The 21783-nt window shown below is 35.4% G+C and overlaps 1 protein-coding gene across 2 annotated transcripts; it reads left to right on the top strand.

Annotated features, from left to right (window-relative positions):
* Positions 1-5117: 5117 nt before the first annotated feature.
* On the top strand, positions 5118-21281 carry LOC121967469 (uncharacterized protein At5g19025-like). Of its 2 annotated transcripts, none has more exons than XM_042517737.1 (2): positions 5118-5852; positions 5978-6409. In XM_042517737.1, exons 1-2 carry the CDS (start codon positions 5197-5199, stop codon positions 5979-5981), a joined length of 660 nt encoding a protein of 219 aa, XP_042373671.1. In that variant the 5' UTR covers positions 5118-5196; the 3' UTR covers positions 5982-6409. The 2 variants fall into 2 exon arrangements, with proteins under 2 accessions (XP_042373671.1, XP_042373662.1); XM_042517728.1 differs by lacking the exon at positions 5978-6409 and adding an exon at positions 20814-21281 and having other exon boundaries at positions 5121-5852.
* The last annotated feature ends 502 nt before the right edge of the window (positions 21282-21783 follow it).

Genomic DNA, 21783 nt, shown 5'->3' with positions numbered 1-21783 from the left:
GATGCCCTCTAAAGTTTTGGGATTAAGAGAATGTTTAGATCATCTTGATTTGCTTCCCATTAAATTTTGGGACTAAGAAGTGTAATCAAGTGCCTAAAGTGCTTCCCTATAAGTACGGGGGAATTAACCGCACATAAGGTGTTTGGTTAAATGCCGAGCAAGTGCAAGTACAAGAAATTAATAGTTAAAAGAAAGTATTTTACTTTTGAAAGGTATGTATCAGACACAAGGTCCATGGGTGAGCTCCTAGATCACCCCTAGGCCTCTAGATCGCCTAGTAGTACCTTGATAGGTTCGAGATTAGCTACCTCGGATCTTATTAAGGATGTGCACAAAGTGGTATAATGTCGGGCCCAAAGCAAGATGATTATTATTTTCACTAATTATGTATTATAATGTTTTCAAATTTCATGGTTTGTTTTAGTGTAAGCTTCCCAAGTTGAGAATTTGAGTTATATTGGGTAACATTAATGAACTCTATAATATGCCAAGAATCCTGTGTTCTTTACATTCCTAGCATAGTTTTTAAGTTGATGGTTTGCATGATAAACTGGTTTAAAAATGCATGATCATGTACATATTTTCGAAATATGTTTAGTGTGAGTTACTGTCAAGTGCATGTTTGTATTTTCCCTAAGCAGTTTTAAAAGCATGGTTACGTTGTTGCATTTTCCTCCAACAGTTTTAAAAAGCATGTCTTCTTTTAATGTATCATTTTGTGAGTAGATGGTACTTACTAAGCATCCGCTTATAGAATTTGCATTTCCTTATGCTGCAGATAAAGGTAAAGGAAAGCTCGAGTAAGAGGGGGCAGCAGGAGCAGTGTTTGGTGGGTGTGTGTGTCGGAACCGTGGAAGAAGATCTTGGAACTTGCTAGTGCAAGGAACATGTTAAACCTTAGTGTAGTTTATTTTCCTATCTTTTGGTTATGCATGAAACACCGTTAAGAGTTGCTTATGATGATTTACAGTTTAGTAGTAATTAGTGTGTCACGGACTCTTCCTCAAGAAAAGGGATAGAATGGTAGTCCAAGAAGGAGTCCAAAGGGGAGAACAACCTCTTTTGTAGGGCTAGGCGTGACCTCCACACGGCCCGTGACATGGCCATGTGGAGTCACACGGCCCCGGTCCTCTCCCTTTCGGCCAAGGTGACACGGCCGTGTGAATTCACACGGCCGTGCACCTCCTGCTCTCGGGCAAGGTAACACGGTCGTGTGGTTTCACACGAACATGCCAGAGTGGGGTGTGTGATCCCCACACGGTCGTGTGGAATCACACGACCCCGAACTTTCTTCTCTCGGCCAAGTTGACATGGCCGTGTAAATTTACACGACCGTGCCATGCTCCCTTTCTGGAGGACTTACACGGCTGTGTGGTATACACGGCCGTGCCCAACCTAGTCTTTGGAAGGGGTTACACGGTCGCGTGCTACACACGACCATGCAAGGCTTAGCCTCTGGAAATGTCACACGGCCGTGTGACACACACGACTAGGTGATGGGTCTTGCTTCAAAGGTGACACGACCGTGTGTCCTTTACATGGTCGTACCCTGCACTAGCAGGAAAGGCCTTACACGACCGTGTGGCACACACGGCCGTGCCCAGACTCGGGCCCGGTAAGGTCACACGACCGGTTATCTGTTAGAGTATATACTAAAAGCCTAGCTTTTGGTATAAACATTTATCTAGAAATAAGAATCACATTGGTCAAATGTCTACATTTATGATAAATGTAGTTGTTCAATTAATTTATATTGTAGATGACATGGTGTGTGGTGTCACACACAGAAGATCATGTTATCAGTACCTTATAAATTATAAACAGTAGCTCACGACCATGATGGAAAGGAACGAACCATTGGAAGGTCGTAGTGTAATTAGGTATTAGTTAATCTTGACTATATAATTACACTAGTACACTCAGAGTGTATTGAGTAGGACCATTTGAGGTCGTTTCTTTTATACTGGCTTTATAAAGAAACAAAGACCTCGGTTATTATGGAAGTGTGTGCTCTTAATCCTAATATAATAACAAGCACATATATTTGATATTTATTTCTTTAATTTATCAATGGGTGAGATTTAGTTCGATAAATCAATAAGCCTGATAAGTTGGGAAATGATATCACTTATAGTGTGTGTTGTTGATTATAGAAGGAAACTGTGTCCTAGAGATACTAGGTTGATAATGTCCTCAAGAGGAGCTCATAAGGATTGTCATGTTAAACCTGCAGTGGACTTAGTCCGACATGATAATAAGGTTGAGTGGTACTACTCTTGGACTTAGATATTAATTAAATGAGTTGTCAGTAACTCACTTAATTAGTGGACATTCGATATCTTAAACACAGGGAGACTAACACGCTCATAATAAGAAGGAGCCCAAAAATGTAATTTGGGATTGGTGCGGTAGTTCAATAATAGTTCTCTAGTGGAATGAATTATTATTGATAAAATTAAGTTGTGTGTTCGGGGCGAACACGGGATGCTTAATTTTATCGGGAGACCAAAACCAATTCCTCCTCTCGGTCCCTATCGTAGCCTCTTATTTATAGAGTACTATACCCACCTATACCCACCTTCATACCCATGTTATAGGGGCCGGCCAAGCTAGCTTGAGGATCAAGCTAGGGCCGGCCAAACCATTGGTTCATGGGTGGCCGGCCCTAGCTTGAACCCAAGCTTAGGTGGCCGGCCCTATTTAATTTAAAAAGAATTTTAATTTTAAAATTTTCTTATGTGAAAGATATAATTTATTGAAGAGATTAAAAATTAAAATATCTCTTTTATAAGTCTCTACAAAAGATTAAAGAAAGAGATTAAATCTCTTTCCTTATTTGTAGATTAGAAAGGATATTTTATTTCTCTTCTTTATAAATTATTCACATGTTGAAAAATTAAAATTATAGAAATTTCTTTTTATAAACCAATCATAAAAGGGATAAAAATTATTGGAGAAATTTTTTATAAAATTTCTGGAGACAAATTAGGAAGTTTTAATTAATTAAAACTCTCCTTGTTTTGTTTTTTTTAAAGTGGCCGGCCATTGTTTTTAAAAGAAGAAAATTGTTTTAATTAAAATAATTTTTCTTTACATGGCAAAAGAATTAAGGAAATTTTGTAATTAAATTTCCTAATTTGCCTAGGCCAAGGAATATAAAAGAAGAGGTGAGGGTGCCTTCTTGGGGACAACCTCTATTATTTTTCCTCCCTCTTTTCCTTGGTGTGGTGGCCGGCCCTTCCCTTTCTCTCTTCTCCTCTTGTTGGCCGAAACCTATCTTCTTGGTGGAGCTTTTGTTTGTGGCCGGATCAAGGAAGGAGAAGAAGGAGAGAAAGCAAGTCTCGTCTCTAGCATCCCTTGGAGCATTGGTGGTGGCCAAAATTCTTCATCCTTGAAGAAAATTATTGTGGCCGGCCATCCTCTTCCTTTCTTCCTCTTTTGTGGTGGCCGAAACTTATCTCTTGCTTGGAGTTCTTGTGGTGGCCGGATACTACTTGGAGAAGAAGAAGAAGAAGGAGAGAAAGCTTGTATCCCTTGGAGTTTGGTTGGTGTTTTGTTCTTCGTCCTTGGTGAAGCTTCTTTGTGATTGGCCGAACCTAGCTAGGAGAAGAAGAAGGTGCTTGGTGGTTTCTCATCTCGGAAGATCGTTGCCCACACAACGTCCGAAGTTAGAAGAGGAATACGGTAGAAGATCAAGAGGTTTTTCTACAAGGTATAATTAGTAATTTTTCTTTCCGCATCATACTAGTTATTTATGGAAATAATACCAAATACAAGAGGCTTACGTTCTAGAATTTCGAATATGTTTTTCGATGTTGTGTTCTTTTATTTTTTATTTTCCTTGTGATTTGATTGTTCTTTTTGGTTAACCTAAAGTTATTTTAGGAAATTAAATATTAGATTTCTATAAAAGGTTTTGTCTAGTCGGTGGTGGTTGCTCCCATATCCAAGAAGGCCGTGTGCCTCGCCACGTCAGTACTGGGAACCAATTATGGAAATTAATATTTAATGGAATTAATAACTTAAGGTGATTTGGGTCGAACGTGTTAAGTTCCGCAGGAGATCCAAGTCAAAACCTAAAAGAACAAATAGATTAAGTTTTGGATCAAACGTGTTAAGTTCCGCAGGCGATCCAAAATTTAATTTAAAAGAACACATGGCAGCTAGGAAAATGTTCAGACCTTTGTACAAAATTTTTGTACAGTGGAACCTCTAGGTTTTCCGAGTAGCAACCAACATTATCACCACACGGCCACGACTAGCTCCTTCTCGGGTGAGGTTACACGGTCGGTCAGGGTCACACGACCTAGACCCTCTAGCAGCTCTAGACTTCATCTCAGCTCTGCATCACTCCAAACAACGACTCAATAGTCGAAACAAGTTCAGAGTAGATCTTTGAACCGAGCAGTGTGCATATAACGAAGTCTTTAGAAGGTATGAAAAATGTAACGTCCATGACTTAGGTTTAGGGTAATAAGTAGGGCGGGCGTTACATCACGGGTGGAGTTGCATGTAGATAGTAGGGCATAGAAGGCTGGAAGCTTTAGGAAGTGAACCCGAGGCCGTAGACTGAGAGTCCCTCGGAGGACTACTTGGCTACTAAAGATCAAAGTCTGTCGTAAACCCGCTGAATTGATGAAGATTGAAGGCTCTATAAGTGTGGACCTTTACTAAATGATGCGGGTGAACCAGGAGGATCGGGAGTAGGAGAAGGCGAATTCGAACCGCATCAATCTTTAGGAACATCAATGATTTTTAGATAAAAAGTCAATCAAATAGATCTCAATCGTATGGATTTAGGGTTGGGAGAAAATAAGGGGATTGAAAGAAATGTATATTGAGGACCTCTAGTTCACCACTAACTTTTGTTTTTTATTTATTTTTTGCGTGGGGCCAAATGCCTTGTGGCATGGGAAGAATGCGGGGAGTGAAAGGATGATAATTCAAACAAAGATCACTAAAATTTTTATATCCATCCTTGGAGATGACATTATACCAGTCCCAGAACTTGCACCACTGCATATCAAAGTCATTGAAAGCAACAACTGAAAAAGATAAGGGTTTAATCGGTTTTATCAATTTAACCGATTGCAGACCAGTAATCTTCCCAACCGGTCCGATTTTTATAACTTCAAACCTACACGAAGCAGACAAAATAGGAGTCTACCAGGGAGCTGAAGTCGCCGATCCTCCACCATGCGCTCCTCCTCCTCCTCTTCCAAGCAATTCAAGCGCCACCCGTCAGCCTCCCACGCCGGCGGTGCATCCCACAGCATCTTTACCTCCACCATCACCATCTGTCCATCCTGCAAAAGCTCCCCTTCCGCTGCTACCTTCGATCTCCTCCTCCTCCTCCTCGCCCTAGCCTCTTCCGCTTTCCTCATCGCCTCTTCCCTCTCCCACGTCGTCCGTTCCCTCTCACTCCTCATCCCCTCATTCCCTCTCCGCCAGCCACCTTTCCCTTACCTTGCCGGTTTCCTCCTTTCACTAGTTGCCTTCGCTGCTGCAGCCCATTTCTCCTGCCGCCTCCCCCTCCCTCTCCGCCGCCGATGCGGCAGGCCACGTTGCCTCGGCCTCAAGAAGGCCCTCGAGTTCGATGTTCAGCTTCAGACCGAGGAGTGCATCCGATCGCCTGACCCTGTACAATCCACTGCCTGGAAAGGCATCGACGATCTTCCCTGGAAGGGTGGACAGCAAGGGAATAATCCTGACTACGAGTGCCTACGCGCAGAGCTCAGGAGGATGGCGCCGCCTAATGGTCGCGCGGTGTTGCTCTTTCGAGCCCGATGCGGGTGCCCCCTTTCCAAGCTCGAGGGCTGGGGTCCCAAGCGGGGCAATCGTAGGCACAAAAAGTGAGCTTTCTTAACCCTTTCTTGCCATGAATTTGCTTCCACCTCTCACCCTGTTTTCTTTCACTATAAACTTCCAGATCTAGTTGGCTAAGTATGCATTGTCGCTTAAAGAGTAACTTTTCTAGGTAGTTAACAAGGCGCTGGGTGGATTTCTGGTATTGCCCCATCGATTCTGACACTCAATTTGTATAACCAAGCAGAGCGTTTGAAGCATGACTCTAGTGGAGCTATAATAGTAGAGAAAATAAATGTGTTGATACCATGAATGTTAGTACCCTCAATATACAGATGGTAGCAATTCCAAACAATCAGCTCTATGTCAGATCTTGCAAAAAATTTTAGTTAGATGAATTTTCTTCCAAGGAAAACGTAACAAAAATAAGTTCTTGTAGTTAGCTTCTAAAGATAAGAGTGTTCACCACCCTGCAGATGGCTATTTCAAAAAAGTTGTTCCTTAGATTCCTGCAATACAAGGTTAGGAGGACTACTAGAAATTGTCTTAGTAAATGTTCCTTTATGTTTTCTTCTTTCCTCAATACTAGTTTTGATGATAAAAGGCATACTGAAACATCTGATATGAGATTAAGATCCCCTAATTCCTAGTTGTATCACTGAAACAGCTATATCTTATGCCTCACTCATGGAGTGGCCAAGCTGGCATCAACAGGCATCCATGCATGTTATATGACCTGCTCAAACTTGCATAACTTCAGTTGGAAATTCTTTTTTCACGTTCTGCTGGATTCTGAATTCTTGGAGATTAGGATGGTATCATCATGCTCACAGTCATATAAGAGGCATTAATGCAAGTGTATAATCAGTCATTGCACTCTTCTATTTGCTGCTTTAGGATTCAATTATTTTGCAATATGGAAATGAGACAAAGAAATTCTGGTAGAGATATGAATTTTGAGATAATTTTATGGTATTAGTAAAAGGGAAAGAGAGTAAAAAAGATATCATTAATGAACAATTAGATGCACTTGATAAACAAAAAAAAATTTAAGACAGAATGAACTTGGCCAAAGACAGATTTTCTGATAGACAAGTGGGTCAATTAGGATTAAAGGTGTAAGGAGGCTAGAGGAAGAGTAAATAAAATTTTCTTTCAACTAATTAAAAGTGACCTTGGTATTACCATTGTTTTCCTACATCAAGATATAATTAAAACAAATGGTTATGCCAAAGATTCCGTTGACTCCTAAATCTATCTCTATACTTATTGTACTTATGTTGTTCACAAGAATAAGATGGGTTTATAAAGACTTATTAACACATTTAAAATCTTATTGAAAGTTTAAAATTGTCTAAGACATTAAATTTTGTTAGTTTGTTATATTTCTTAGAAAATAATGGGAGGATTTTTAAAGGGTTATTTAGTTTTAAGAAAAATATTAATTAGTGTTTGTATGTATTAGGATAATTAGAGAATTATTAGAATAAATTGAGTCTTTATTTTACAAATTATGTCTTATTGGTAATCTATAAAAATGAATTAGGATCTCTTGTATTAAGCAAATTTTTGTATCACTAAAATTTTCCTTTTAATTCTTTGGAATCTTTTTGGTGAAAGAGTTCTTCTCTAATTGTTGTTTTATTTTCCCTTCAAGATATTTATACTTTATCCTTCATCAATTTCGTCCCAAGTCTCTGAGTGGTTCAATGGGTCAATTATTGTGTTGCATTAATTGGTATTAGAATCAAAATTTGGTGGGCTGGTCTGTATATTAGTTACCCCTCCATTCTCTATCATCAAAATGCTTTAGCATCATTCTCATCCACAACTGTCCCAACATTGCTCTCCTTCGATTAGGTTATAACAAAACTTTGACACCCTCTTTTTTCCGCCCTCCGCCCTCCGCCCTCCGCCCTCCGCCCTCCACTGACCTCTTAATTGCTTAGGAAAGCATCGATGAGTGTCGGAATCACAACAACCTACCCTTGATTCACCATCAATAGATTTCATTTGATCAGCAATGCAAGCTACCCCCATCTGCCTAAAAAAGATTATATCCCAGGATTTTATTATCTGATTAATTCTAGTTGGGGTTCTTCTCCGTAAAAAAAAAAAAAACACAGCAAACTAAAAAATATATATGACAGCCATGCAAAAACGATCAATTAGAAAAAGAAGAAAAAAATTGTTGACGGAAAAAAGAAAGGTAATTAAAAAATAGCAAAAAAGGGTTTCTAAGTAAAAAAGAAGCAACTTAAAAAAAGAAGAAAAATTCTATAACCTCCTTTATTTGCTCTTTGGACATGTCAACTGGGCTACCTCTCTACTTCCACAATCAAAGCCACTAATTCTTTTGTCATGCTGCCACTCTATCTACCATGTTGCGTCAAACTAGAGTTGCAATAGACCGTGACTTGTTCTAAATCTGCGACACAACCCTTATTGCAACGACCTCCTCCAAACTTGCATTGCTATTTCTCAGTCACTTGTGCAGTAATAATTCTCACTAAACACGATTCCCCTATTGATTCTCAGGTCTTCTTCTGCTATCACCTAGTGATTCTCGTGCAAGAACATTTGACACTACCTCTACGTCGGTCTGCCTAGATATTGTTATTGGATATTAATATTGAGTTGCATGTGCACAACTCCCCTCTCACGAGGCTCACTTGATTCCCCTTTTGTATACAACTTCTCTTCTATGTTAGCGCCAAAGCCAGTATAGAAGCCCTCCGATGCTAGTATTGACACCACTCATACTTGAGAATTGAACCATGCGATCTGTGACAGTTATGACATCGACGACAAACATGCACCACCCACTCAACTATGATCCCTCTATGACTGTGATTGCACTAACCTCCAAGTAGTCTCAACTTAATTAGCCCTCACAATTCCCCTTTCGTACACAACCTCCCTTCTGCTCTATTGCCAACACCGATATGGTAACCCGTCTACTTCATCATTGACACCCTTCGTTCTTGAGCACCAAATGACGCGACTTGCTACAATTACTCTATCAAAAACGAATAGTCACTACCATTCAACTGTGATCCCTGTAAGTAGCCTTAACTTAATATAGCATTTTTCATTTAGCCCAAAAAGGTTGTAAATTTATATTTTAGTCCTAAAAAAAGAAAATCTATTAGTATTAGTAACAATAACAAACACAAAACAAAGAGAAAAAGTATTTATAATAGGAAAAAACAAGAGAAAGTCCTAATAAAAAAAGAGAAAGTGTAAAGATGTAAAAAAGAAAGTGTGTAAGCTTTCATCAAAAGGAAAAATAATCTGTATTCTTATGCTCAATCTGCTAACTATATACCTTTGATCTCCATCACTTGCATTGTCTTCATCGATTACCATAGCACCCTTAATTAGTGCCTCTTTAAAAAAATCTATCTCTTTAAGAAAACCACTAGCTCCTTTCAGATCCTTTATTAGATCCAGTAAAAAGATTATGTATCTTCATTTATTGGTCAAAGTTAAACCTTGTGGCAACTTCAATGTCAACAAAAGCTCGTATCATCTTAATATAATGGCTACTGCTCTCTTTGAAAATTACTTTTTTATTTAGCTGATAATTTTAAATTATTTACATTGATTAATTTCCTCTTTAGTTCATTCATCATCTGACAAAAAAATACTATCTTTATCTTCTTTTACCTACATTTTATTTTTTTTATTATTCATCATAATTTCATGTATATGTTTATCACATTCGACATGATTAAAAAAACTTCCCTAATTACCACTAAATAAATAAGAAATCCAGATGTAAGAGATATAAATCAAACTATACTTCTGCAAAATGATAGTTCATGAAAACTATAATAAAACATTCAAATAATTATTTTTGTTCTTATAATTTCATAAATCAATAGTATGTAAACTTATAGACAATCAAATTGTCCTATGATTAGAGAAGAATTAAATTATTTTTTTTTAAAAAATAGCAATTATTGTACATCTTTGTGTTAGAAAAAATGCTTCTATTTTTTATGGTAGTATTGGATCTAATGTATTTTTTTATTGACGATGATATTGAAAATTATTTTGACAATATAACATTAACCTCTATTGTATGAGTACGAATTGCCAAATTCACACTCAATGGATCTGCTAAAAAGTATTGGCAACTTATCTGGTCCATTAGATATCAAAACTAACAAGATCCTATCACACATTAACATAAAATAAAAGGACCATCGATGAAAAGATACATTTTACCAAACTTTAAAATACCTTTGCCTAATAAGTATGTAATTACAAAATACTCTCCCTTAACTAAACATGACAACGACATCTCAAGACATTAGTTCACTTACAATTTATAAACCTCTTGATAACTCAACCTTATGCAAGTCCTCAAATGACATTTTAGAATGACTCCCTAATGAGACTGTAGATGGATTCGTTGAAGATGCAAATTTAACAATTTAGAAGAATCCTTTAATGACATCTTAAATGAACCCCTAAATGATATAATTTTAGAAGAATATTCTATTGACTTTGTCCCCTTTAGGAAGTAATCAATTGAGATATAATTTATTTATGTTATACAGAAAAACCAAAAAATATAAACTAAACCAAATGAATATAAAACTAAAAATTTGCAAATCACTTGACATGATTCCTTATATAGGTAGTTTCTTTATTTGCTCAATTTACCAAAATGAAAGTTCCACTATGCGTATGAGTTATATTTACTGATATTATGATTATCTTTGTGAGAGTCTTTTTCAGCGAGAGAGTTTCCTCTGGTTAAGTTTTGTTTCATCTAGGTTTTGTTGAGCTATTTATCCTTTTGCTTCATTAATTATGTCCTATGTTCTTGGGTGGTTTGGCAGTCCGATTTTAGTATTGTATAACTTATAAGCTTCAATGCAGTGACAATTTGAATTATTAGTTGGTGCATCTTATGACAATTTGTAGTTTTATGATGACATGATACATATTACAGATCATTCAAGTCATTTAATACCTGGATCACACTGTGTTGTTAATCCTAACTTGATCAATTTGACTTGGTTAGCAAATATAAGTTAGCAACCAACTGTCTAGAAACAATCAGTTCACCATAAGTAGGAAAACTTGCATCTAAAAGGAGTGTGAGGAATAAAAAGATTAGAAGTTCAAATTTTTTCATAAAATTTGTGTATTCATTATAGGATTTTCTAGATAAGAAGAACAATACTAATTGTTAATGAGTTGTGCGAGGAACCCACATAACAAAAAAACACAATCAATTCATTTACAAGTCGACCCATACTATTTTACAAAAAGATGGAGAGATTGAAAGATGCCTTACATAGACTATAAACATGATAGTTGAAATAGAGGAGAGTGTGTCGGATATTGTATGTGATCATAAATTAACTCTAAAACTTAAAGGGAAGTTTTATAAAATGGCGAACCTGCTATGTTATATGGAGTTGAATATTATGTTATGACTCGAACATATGAACAGAAGATGAGAGTTGCAGAGATAAAGATATTAATATGGATGTGTGGACATACGAGAATGGATAGGATTCATTGAATATTTGTCATAGTTTTAACGTTGGCTGGCAACCTAACACAATCCTCCTCCTTTATCCGAACTTGGGATCGACCATGACTGATTCGTCACTGGCAGAAGATAGGATAAGGAATGAAAACATTAAAAAGAAAGTTGGGGTAACAATTATCGGAGGAAAACTCCGAGAGACATATTTAAGATCGTACAGACATGTCTAAGACCAATAAATGTTCCGGTTAAACGATGTGAAACTATGACAAATATGCACATCAAACGAGGAAGAGGAATAAAAAAAAAGATTTGGTTAGTAATAATAAAACAATATAAAATTTATTTAAATTTAGTTGGATAGAGTAGGGGATATATCCTAATGACGTAAAAGGATCCATATAGCCAATCTCACTTAGTGGGATATGACTTGGTTGTTGTTGTTATGACTCATATTGTATTTAGTCAAGCTCATAAAGTTTGCATGTTATATCATGTTGTTTAAAAGGTTTGTGTTGATATTTTTCTGCCCACGCAACATTGTAAAGTGCATTGAGTTGGTGAGACCATTTGCATGCCAATTGTATATGCATCTGCATGTTAGCAAACCATCATGCATAACATAAATCCACCAAGCTGATTTGATTAATAGAGAAAATTGAATTATTGAGAAAACTAAATATGAATTTATTGATGGATATGATTTTAAGTTACCAATATATGATATGTAGCTGCTGATGTCTTCACAACTTGTCTTCTTTATGGCATCAAGAAAATTCAGATGATCCTGTTGGTTTAGGATATACTTCAACATTGTCATTCGTCCTATTCGACCATTATATGAACTTTACAATTGTCTGGCTGCTTCAAATTTGAACTGCAAATAGTATTTGGCACAATAGCCTATTTACAGACTGGTGCCAACAAATCTTGTATACAGATTGATGCCAAGGCAATTTGTTTTTTCTATTTCCTTGGGGATATGCCAAATTTTGATGGGAGGTGGCCAAGATCACCAACTTGGCAGTTCACAGATGATTTGTTTTTTGTAGCATGATTCTATGCATCCAGCGTAATAAAACTGAAAAGAAAAGTAAATTAAGATGAAGATTTTAAAGATTAAACAAGAAAATATAATTTAAAGCTATGATCAGAGAGTTGGTGAGAAGAGCTACTTCATAATTTAGGAACATGAAGTGCTCTGAATTTCCTTAATGTATCACCCCATTGCTTTGGTTTTTGACATTCTTGTTTGATAAGAGGATTTGGAAAAGAGAACACTAGAAACACATGACAGATGATATTAATAAAGTAGCAATATAAAAAAGTGGAAAAACAGCTCCAAGTGGAGTGTTGGATTTACCTTCATATATTATTGTCCGAGCATCTACCAGATCTATTTTTTTCTGGCTTTATGTTTAGTGTCTTTGCCTTTTCTGCATTCTATATTTAATATCAAATCATTACTACATTTTCCGGTTGCTGCGTTAATGCTTCTTTCTTCTATTTAGCAAACTTCTTTGAATTTAAAAGTATAAACCTTAACATATCCATCATGTACGGAGAAAATTTGAAGTGGAAAAAATATAATATAAAAGCAGGTATTTTATTTTGGGGGTAGTTTATGACATAGTATTCATAGGTATACACATTAAAAATAATGCATAAGTGAGAGTGAGTACAAGATCAACCAAACACAATGTAAGTATTTTTTTTGTTTATATGTTTTGTTAGCACCTAATACTAAGATTAAATAATGTTAGACAATGGACGAAAATATTGTTGTTACACTTTGCATCTTTATCATTTATCTAGTGATTTCAAGCATTTTGGTTCCACCTATCCCATCCACAAATATAGTAGATATGAAACATACTTTGAAATTTTGTACTATATTATGTGATTCTACTAAGGACCATTATTGTATCATGTGGTGTTAATCATGTTGATGAGTACCTTGTCATGCCTACATTTGACACCTTTTGACATGCTAAAACACATGCCAAAATAGCTTGAAATAATGTTTTTTTTTTTTGTATCTTGTGTCCATATGGATCCATTCATTGAATATTTACCGTAGTTTTAACGTTGGCTGACAACCTAACGCAACCCTCCTATATAAGGAATTATATATTTGTAAGAACGAGGAAAACTTAAAAAAATATATACAATAGCCAAGAAAAAAGCTAAGAAAATAGTGAGCGAAGCAAAAAACAAAATTTTGGAACGATTATATTAAAAATTAGATACAAAAGAAGGGGAAAGAGACATTTATAGAATAATTAAAGTGAGAGAAAAAGAAACAAAAGATCTTAGCCAAATAAAATGTATTAAAGATGAATGTAACATGGTATTAGTAAACGATGGAGAAATCAAAGAGAAGTGGAAGAGGTATTTTCATCAACTTTTTAATGAAGGTTTAGGTGACCAACTTAACTTAGGTAATTTAAGTAGGTCAAATGAGTATAAAAATTTTAATTTTTAACGTAGAATTCACACTTCAAAAGTAAAATAAACTTTAAATGAGATGCACAATGAAAAAGCTGTTGGACCAGATGATATTTCGATAGAGGTATGGAAGTGCCTAGGGAAACAAGGTATTGAATGACTTATAAAATTATTTAACATGATATTGAAAACGAAAAAAATGTCTGATCAATGAAGGATAAGTACTCTAGTTTCCTTATATAAGAACAAGGGAGACGTACAAAATTATGCAAATTATAGGGGTATTAAACTAATGAGTCATACTATGAAAATTTTGGGAAAAAGTAATAGAAAAAAGATTAAGGAAGGAGACCACAGTGACCGAAAATCAATTTGGGTCTATGCCTGGAAGGTCAATAATAGAAGTTATACATCTTCTTAGACAATTAATTGACAAATATCGGGAGCAAAAATAAGATCTACACATGATATTCATTAACTTAGAAAAAACTTATGATAGAGGCCCAAGAAATTATATGGAGAATTCTAAAAAAGAGAGGTGTTAGCGTAACATATATTAAACTAATTAAGGATATGCACGAGGATGTAATGACCAGACTTTAGGCGGAGTAATTGAAGCATTTCCAATAAAGATAGGGTTACATCAAGGATTAGTTCTAAGTCCCTATCTTTTTATACTAATTATGGACGAACTCCGCCCATGATGACCGGTCATGGCCGGTCCCAAGCCCGGATAAAGGAGGAGGGTTGCGTTAGGTTGCCAGCCAACGTCAAACTATGACAAATATTCAATGAATGAATCCATTAAACTATTGTGCTAATGCTAGGTTGTTCCTCGGAAGGAACGCGTTGCAGGGTCCGACTGTAACGTCTCGGCAAGGACCGCTACATCTCCAGAACTCGGGTGTAGTGATAAATATGCAAGAGTTCGCGTTACAGGGTCCGACTGTAACGTCTCAGCAAGGACCGCTACATCTCCATGAGAACTTGGGTGTAGTGTTAAATAGGCAAAAGTTCTCACACCATAGGTTAGATAAGAACAAATATGATAGAAAACTAATAATCTAAGATTTGGAACATGGAATATAGGAACTCCCACTGGTAAATCAATGGAGGTAGTAGATATGATGATTAGGAGAAAAATTAGTATTTTGTGTGTACAAGAGACAAAATGGATAGGCGAGAAGGCAAAGATGATAGAGAACTCGAGTTTTAAGTTATGGTACACTGGAAAGAGTAAAGCAAGAAATGGAGTGGGTATCATTGTAGATAATTTGTTAAAAGATGAAGTTGTAGGAGTAGTTAGAAAAGGGGATAGAATTATAACCCTTAAGATAATAGTGGCGAAAGAAACTATGAACATAATTAGCGTATATGCACCACAAGTGGGATTAGATGAAGCTACCAAATCAAGGTTTTGGGAGGACTTAGATGAAATATTACAAAATATTCCACCAAATGAAATGATTTTAATAGGAGGTGATCTAAATGGGCATGTTGGAGTGAAAAATGAGTAATATGAGAGAGTACATGGAAGTTATGGGTTTGGAACGAGGAATGAGGAAGGGAAAACTATATTAGATTTTGCGATAGCATATGATCTTATATTAGCTAATACGTTTTTTAAGAAAAGAGAAGAACACATATTTATCTTATAATTACAATAGATAAATAATAAATACCGAAATTGTATCGGTAAGGAAGGATAAGATACCGAAACCGTATCGTTCCGGTCTGAGAAAGAAACCTCGGCACGGGTCGAAATATTAAACCATAGTATCAATAGAAAGAAAATATATACAATTCCTAGAATTAAGTGGTGGAAGTTAAAGGATGGGAAACAAAATATATTTAAGGAGAAGGTAGAAATACAAGCATTAGGTGAAATATACGATGACTCTAATACAACATGCGATAAGATGGTATCAAAGTTGAAAATAGTAGCTAAGAGTGTACTTGGTGAGTCAAAGGGACATGCACCACTAAGTAAAGAATCTTGGTGGTGGAATGAGAAAGTACAAGAGAAAGTGAAGGAAAAACGAATAGCTTATAAGGAATTATATATTTGTAAGAATGAGGAAAACTTAAAAAAATATACAATAGCCAAGAAAGAAGCTAAAAAAGTAGTGAGTGAAGCAAAAAATGAAATTTTTGAACGCTTATATTAAAAATTGGATACAAAAGAAGGGGAAAGAGACATTTATAGAATAGCTAAAGTGAGAGAAAGGAAAACAAGAGATCTTAGCCAAATAAAATGTATTAAAGATGAATGTAATAGGGTATTAGTAAATGATGGAGAAATAAAAAAGCGGTAGAAAAGGTATTTTCATCAACTTTTTAATGAAGGTTTAGGTGATCAACTTAACTTAGGTAATTTAATTAGGTCAAATGAGCATAGAAATTTTAATTTTTATCGTAGAATTCAAACTTCAGAAGTAAAACAAACTTTAAATGAGATGCACAATGGAAAAGCCGTTGGACCAGATGATATTCCGATAGAGGTATGAAAGTGCTTAGGGAAACAAGGTATTGAATGACTTACAAAATTATTTAACATGATATTGAAAACGAAAAAAATGTCCGATCAATGGAGGATAAGTACTCTAGTTCCCTTATATAAGAACAAGGGAGACATACAAAATTGTGCAAACTATAGGGGTATTAAACTAATAAGTCATACTATGAAACTTTGGGAAAAGTAATAGAAAAAGATTAAGGAAGGAGGTAACGAAAATCAATTTGGGTTCAATGCTGGAAGGTCGACAATAGAAGCTATACATCTCCTTAGACAATTAATTGAAAAATATCGGGAGCAAAAACAAGATCTACACATGGTATTCATTGACTTAGAAAAAGCTTATGATAGAGTCCCAAGAGAAATTATATGGAGAATTTTAGAAAAGAGAGGTGTTAGCGTAACATATATTGAACTAATTAAGGATATGTATGAGAATGTAACGACCAGAGTAAAGACTTCAGGCGGAGTAACTGAAACATTTCCAATAAAGATAGGGTTACATCAGGGATCAGCCCTAAGTCCCTATCTTTTTACACTAATTATGGACGAACTCACTGCGCACATTCAAGACACAGTACCGTGGTGCATGTTGTTTGCAAATGATATTATTTTGGTAGATGAGACACGTGAAGGAGTAAATGCTAAGCTAGAATCTTGGAGGGAAACACTAGAAGGGAAAGGTTTTAAGTTTAGTAGATTAAAGACAGAATATATGGAATTTAAATTTAGCAATATTAGAAGTAATGAAACAATTGTTAAGATAGGAGAGGACGAGTTGCCCGGAACCGAGAGATTTAAATATTTAGGATCATTTTTACAAAATGATGGAGGAATTGAGGGAGACGTCTTACATAGAATACAAGCAGGATGGGTGAAATGGATGGCAGCGTCGGGTGTTTTATGTGATCGTAAAGTACCTCTTAAACTTAAAGGTAAGTTCTATAAAATCGCTGTTAGACCTGCTATGTTATATGGAGCTGAATGTTGGGCTATGACTCGAGCACATGAGCATAAGATGAGAGTTGAGAGATGAGGATGTTAAGGTGGATGTGTGGACATACGAAGATGGACAAAATAAGGAATGAGAGCATTAGAGAGAAAGTCGGAGTTGCATCTATTGAGGACAAACTCCGAGAGACACGTTTAAGATGGTACAAACATGTATTTAGACGACCAATAAATGCTCCAGTTAGGCGATGTGAAACTATGATAAACATGCATATCAAACGAGGAAGAGGAAGACCAAAAAAGACTTGGTTAGCAACAATAAAACAAGATAAAATTTATTTAAATATAGATGATGATATAATAGGAGATAGAGCTCAATGGCGTAAAAGGATTCATACAGCCGACCCCACCTAGTGGGAAAATGCTTGGTTGTTGTTGTTGTTGTATGGACGAACTCACTGCACACATTCAAGACACAGTACCCTGGTACATGTTGTTTGCAGATGATAATATTTTGGTAGATGAAATACGTGAAGGAGTAAATGCTAAATTAGAATCTTAGCGAGAAACACTAGAAGGAAAAGGTTTTAAGCTTAGTAGATTAAAGACAATATATGAAATTCAAGTTTAGCAATATTAGAAGTAATGAGACAATTGTTAAGATAGGAGAGGACGATTTGCTTAGAATCGAGAGATTTAAATATTTAGGATCATTTTTGCAAAACAATTAAGAGATTGAGAGAGATGTCTTACATAGAATACAAGCAGGATGGTTGAAATGAAGGGGAGCGTCGAGTGTTTTATGTGACCGTAAAGTACCTCTTAAAATTAAAGATAAGTTCTATAAAATCACAATTAGACTTGCTATGTTATATAAAGTTGAATGTTGGGCTATGACTCGAGCACATGAGCAGAAGGTAAGAGTTGCAGAGATGAGGATGTTAAGGTGGATGTGTGGACATACGAGGATGGACAAAATAAGAAATGAGAGCATTAGAGAGAAAGTCAGAGTTGCATCTATTGAGGAAAAACTCCGAGAGACACGTTTAAGATGGTACAGACATGTACTTAGACGACTAATAAATGCTTCAATTAGGTGATGTGAAACTATGATAAACATGTATATCAAACGAGGAAGAGGAAGACCAAAAAAAACTTGGTTAGCAACAATAAAACAAGATAAAATTTATTTAAATATAGATGATGATATAGTAGGAGATATAGTTCAATGGCGTAAAAGGATTCATACAGCTAACTACACCTAGTGGGAAAAGGCTTGGTTATTGTTGTTGTTGTGTCCATATAATATAATGTCAAAATTATATCATTCTAAAAGAGACACAATCCCATCTTAGGCATATAGTTGTGCACTTTTTTTTTTCTTATCTCCTTCCCCTTTCAATTCTTCATTGGCATCATATGTCAGAACACCAGCAGGATACTCAAACAATATCATTTCAATCATCCATTACTCAAACTATACTTTAAATGCCATGCAAATTATGTTCATTAACATTTAGGCCTTTGAAGCTACAAGTGTTTCTAGGATTTGAAATGATTACTAATCATAATCTTGAGCCTTTAAGCAATACATTATAATATGAAAAAGAATAATAACCCGTTATTGGGTTTATAGATGACATTCAATGTGATGTAACTTTCTTTTTTGAATTATACTAAAAAATGAAATATGATTTCAATGTAATTTCTTGTTGGAGAAGATATGAACCATCAAAAAATCATTATTAAAATTGGCATATTGTGAAATTTATATTCAAACAAATTATTATTCTCACATGATTTTGCTATTCATTATATTGTAAAATGAAATTAATACCAACTACTATAACAACAATCACCGAGCTTTATCCCACTAAGTGGAGTCGGCTATATGGATCCTTTTACACCATTAGACTTTATCCTCTACTATATTATCTATACTTAAATAAATTTTATTTTATTATTACTAACAAAGTCTTTTCTATCTACCTCTTCCTTATTTGATGTGCATATTTGTCATAGTTTCACATCGTCTAATCGGAACATTTATTGATTGTCAAATACATGCCTGTACTATCTTAAACGTATCTTTCGGAGTTTCCCCAATTCCGACTTTCTCTCTAATGCTTGATTTCTTATTCCGTCTATCCTTGTATGTCCATCCACCTTAACATCCTCATCTCTACAACTCTCATCTTCTGCTCTGTTCGAGTCATAGCCTAACATTCAGCTTCATATAACATTAATTGTTATTTTGTAGAACTTCCCTAAACCAACTATTAAAGTGAAAATGATATCAAATATCTTAAAGTTCTATATTGATATATTTTCATCATGCACTTAAAACTATTATGGTGAACTCATGGTTTGAAGACTCGTACGATTGAAACATATCCAAACTCAATACTACTCACAACTCACTACCAAAACAATTTCCCATGTGTCGTCTCAATCATATTGACGAGTATGATTTCATGTCAATACTTATCATCCCTTGACATACTAAAATTGAAATAATGTTATTTTTTTAATTTTGTAGCTTGTCTCTGTACAAGATAATGTTAAAATTATAACATTTCAGATGGAAAGCAAACATTAAAATTAACTATGCAGTTGTTTATCTTTTTCTTCATTTCTTTCCTCATTTTTCCTCTAATTTACTACCAACACCGTACATCAGAATGTTGACACAATACAGGAACATTATTGTTTCAGTTAAAGATCGAAATACTTTCACTGTTTGAGAGTTTGAACCTTAAGTGAACTTTCATCTCTTGCTAATGCAAATAGTGCATTTAATGGCAACCAAACATTATAGTTGCTAGTTGCAAGTAAGACTAGTGAGTAGTCAAACACGCTTTTTGTGTGCCAGATTCTATTTCTTGGCATGCATGCGTTTAAATTGCCAATGAACTGGCACGTATGTTTTGGATATATGGAAGTCTGTCTGAATCTTATTCTGCTATATAGCCTTTTCTCTTGGATATGCTGCTTTTCTTCAAGCTGAAAAACATCTCTGGTAAACTTGAGAATTAGTGGCAGACTGAAGTTTCTCTATCAAATGAAATACATCTGGTGAATTACAGGCATCGTTGCTGAATTGATTCTGTTATTCCTTCAAATTTGGTGATTCGTTGGATCCTCTTGGGTTCATATTCCATGTAATAGTATAAGCTGCTCCATAACGCTCCTAGATAAAGACTTTTCTCACTCTTTTGTTGTTAGTTGAACTGCTCGTTGTTAACCCTATGGTATAAGTAATTTTTCACCTTGGCAATTAATGCAGTATTTATATGGAGGAAGTTTGGTTATAAAAGTTGTTAGAATCCTTATATAGACTTTTAGCTGCAAGCCGAATCAAATGGTCACTCAAAACTGAAAACTATCTTGTTGCTATCTAATTGAGATAAATATTCTGTTGTATAGTTGTCAGACGTTTCCCATCGAGTTCATGATTTTTGCACTTTTCAAAGATATTGTGGATCCCTATTGCTTTGATTTACGATATAGACTTTAATGTTTGGTTTGCTCGATACCTTTTTGTTTACTTGTTGCAATGAATACACATCATATTTGTCATAGGACTTCGGCAAACTTGGCAATTGAATTAGGCGAAGGGTGATCACTGCTCAACCTCCAACCTCATATTAAATGCTCATTGGCTTCAAACTCCTATAACAAGTTTATCATGTTCATAGTGAAGAAAACGCAGGTGATGATCCCAACTGAAGTGCAACCGTCGGCAATATATATATTTTCTGTTCACGTTGTCATGGACACAAACTGATGTATCTTTATACAAATTAAGTAAACCCGTATAGTGTGATACAGTGTATACTTCATGAACTAGTATCTACAGCTGATATATCCTCAATGTTAGTGCATGGATTGAAATAAGAGAAAACAATGCTTAGATGCGGTGATTACTTGAAGTCAAACGCCAAACTCCAAGTGTTCCATTAATAAATTGTCATACATCCTGTTTTGTATGTATAACATTTTAAAATCATCTTGCTGACTATGCACTGGAATAAAATGTTATATTGCCAATTGGAGGAATGTAAGTTGCAATTGATTCAGGAAAAGGCACGCAATCAAGTAATTTTCTGATCATTCACGATTTGAAGTTCAGTTACGACGTATTATAAGATATTTTTATTAAATCTGTAACTTTTGTTATTGGATGAGGAGTCATTTGTGCTTTTTGATTTATCTACTGATCAGTCTTTGGGGCCGGGTCATTCACTATCAGGATTAGATCAAGAAACGAAAAAGACACTCACATGGTTGATAATCTTGAAGGTTGATCCAATAGCCATCTAATCAAGACAGAAATGGTGCTTGTGATAGGTTATCTCATTGGCTACATTATTTGTCTCACACCATCGTGACGTTGCTCTCAAGCAAGTTGGAGGAGAATCGAGCCGAGTCAAACAATTGAAGCCTTTCTATTCTAATAGATAAACTTTGATGGATGGAGATACTTATTCAAAACATTATCTAATCACGTACCATTAATATTTTTTCCCTTTTTGAAGAAAAATCTTACTCC

Source organism: Zingiber officinale, chromosome 1B (genome assembly GCF_018446385.1).
Source record: "Zingiber officinale cultivar Zhangliang chromosome 1B, Zo_v1.1, whole genome shotgun sequence".
NCBI lineage: Eukaryota > Viridiplantae > Streptophyta > Magnoliopsida > Zingiberales > Zingiberaceae > Zingiber > Zingiber officinale.
Note: the sequence above shows the minus strand (reverse complement) of the source record. Positions and strands in the feature narration are given on the sequence as shown.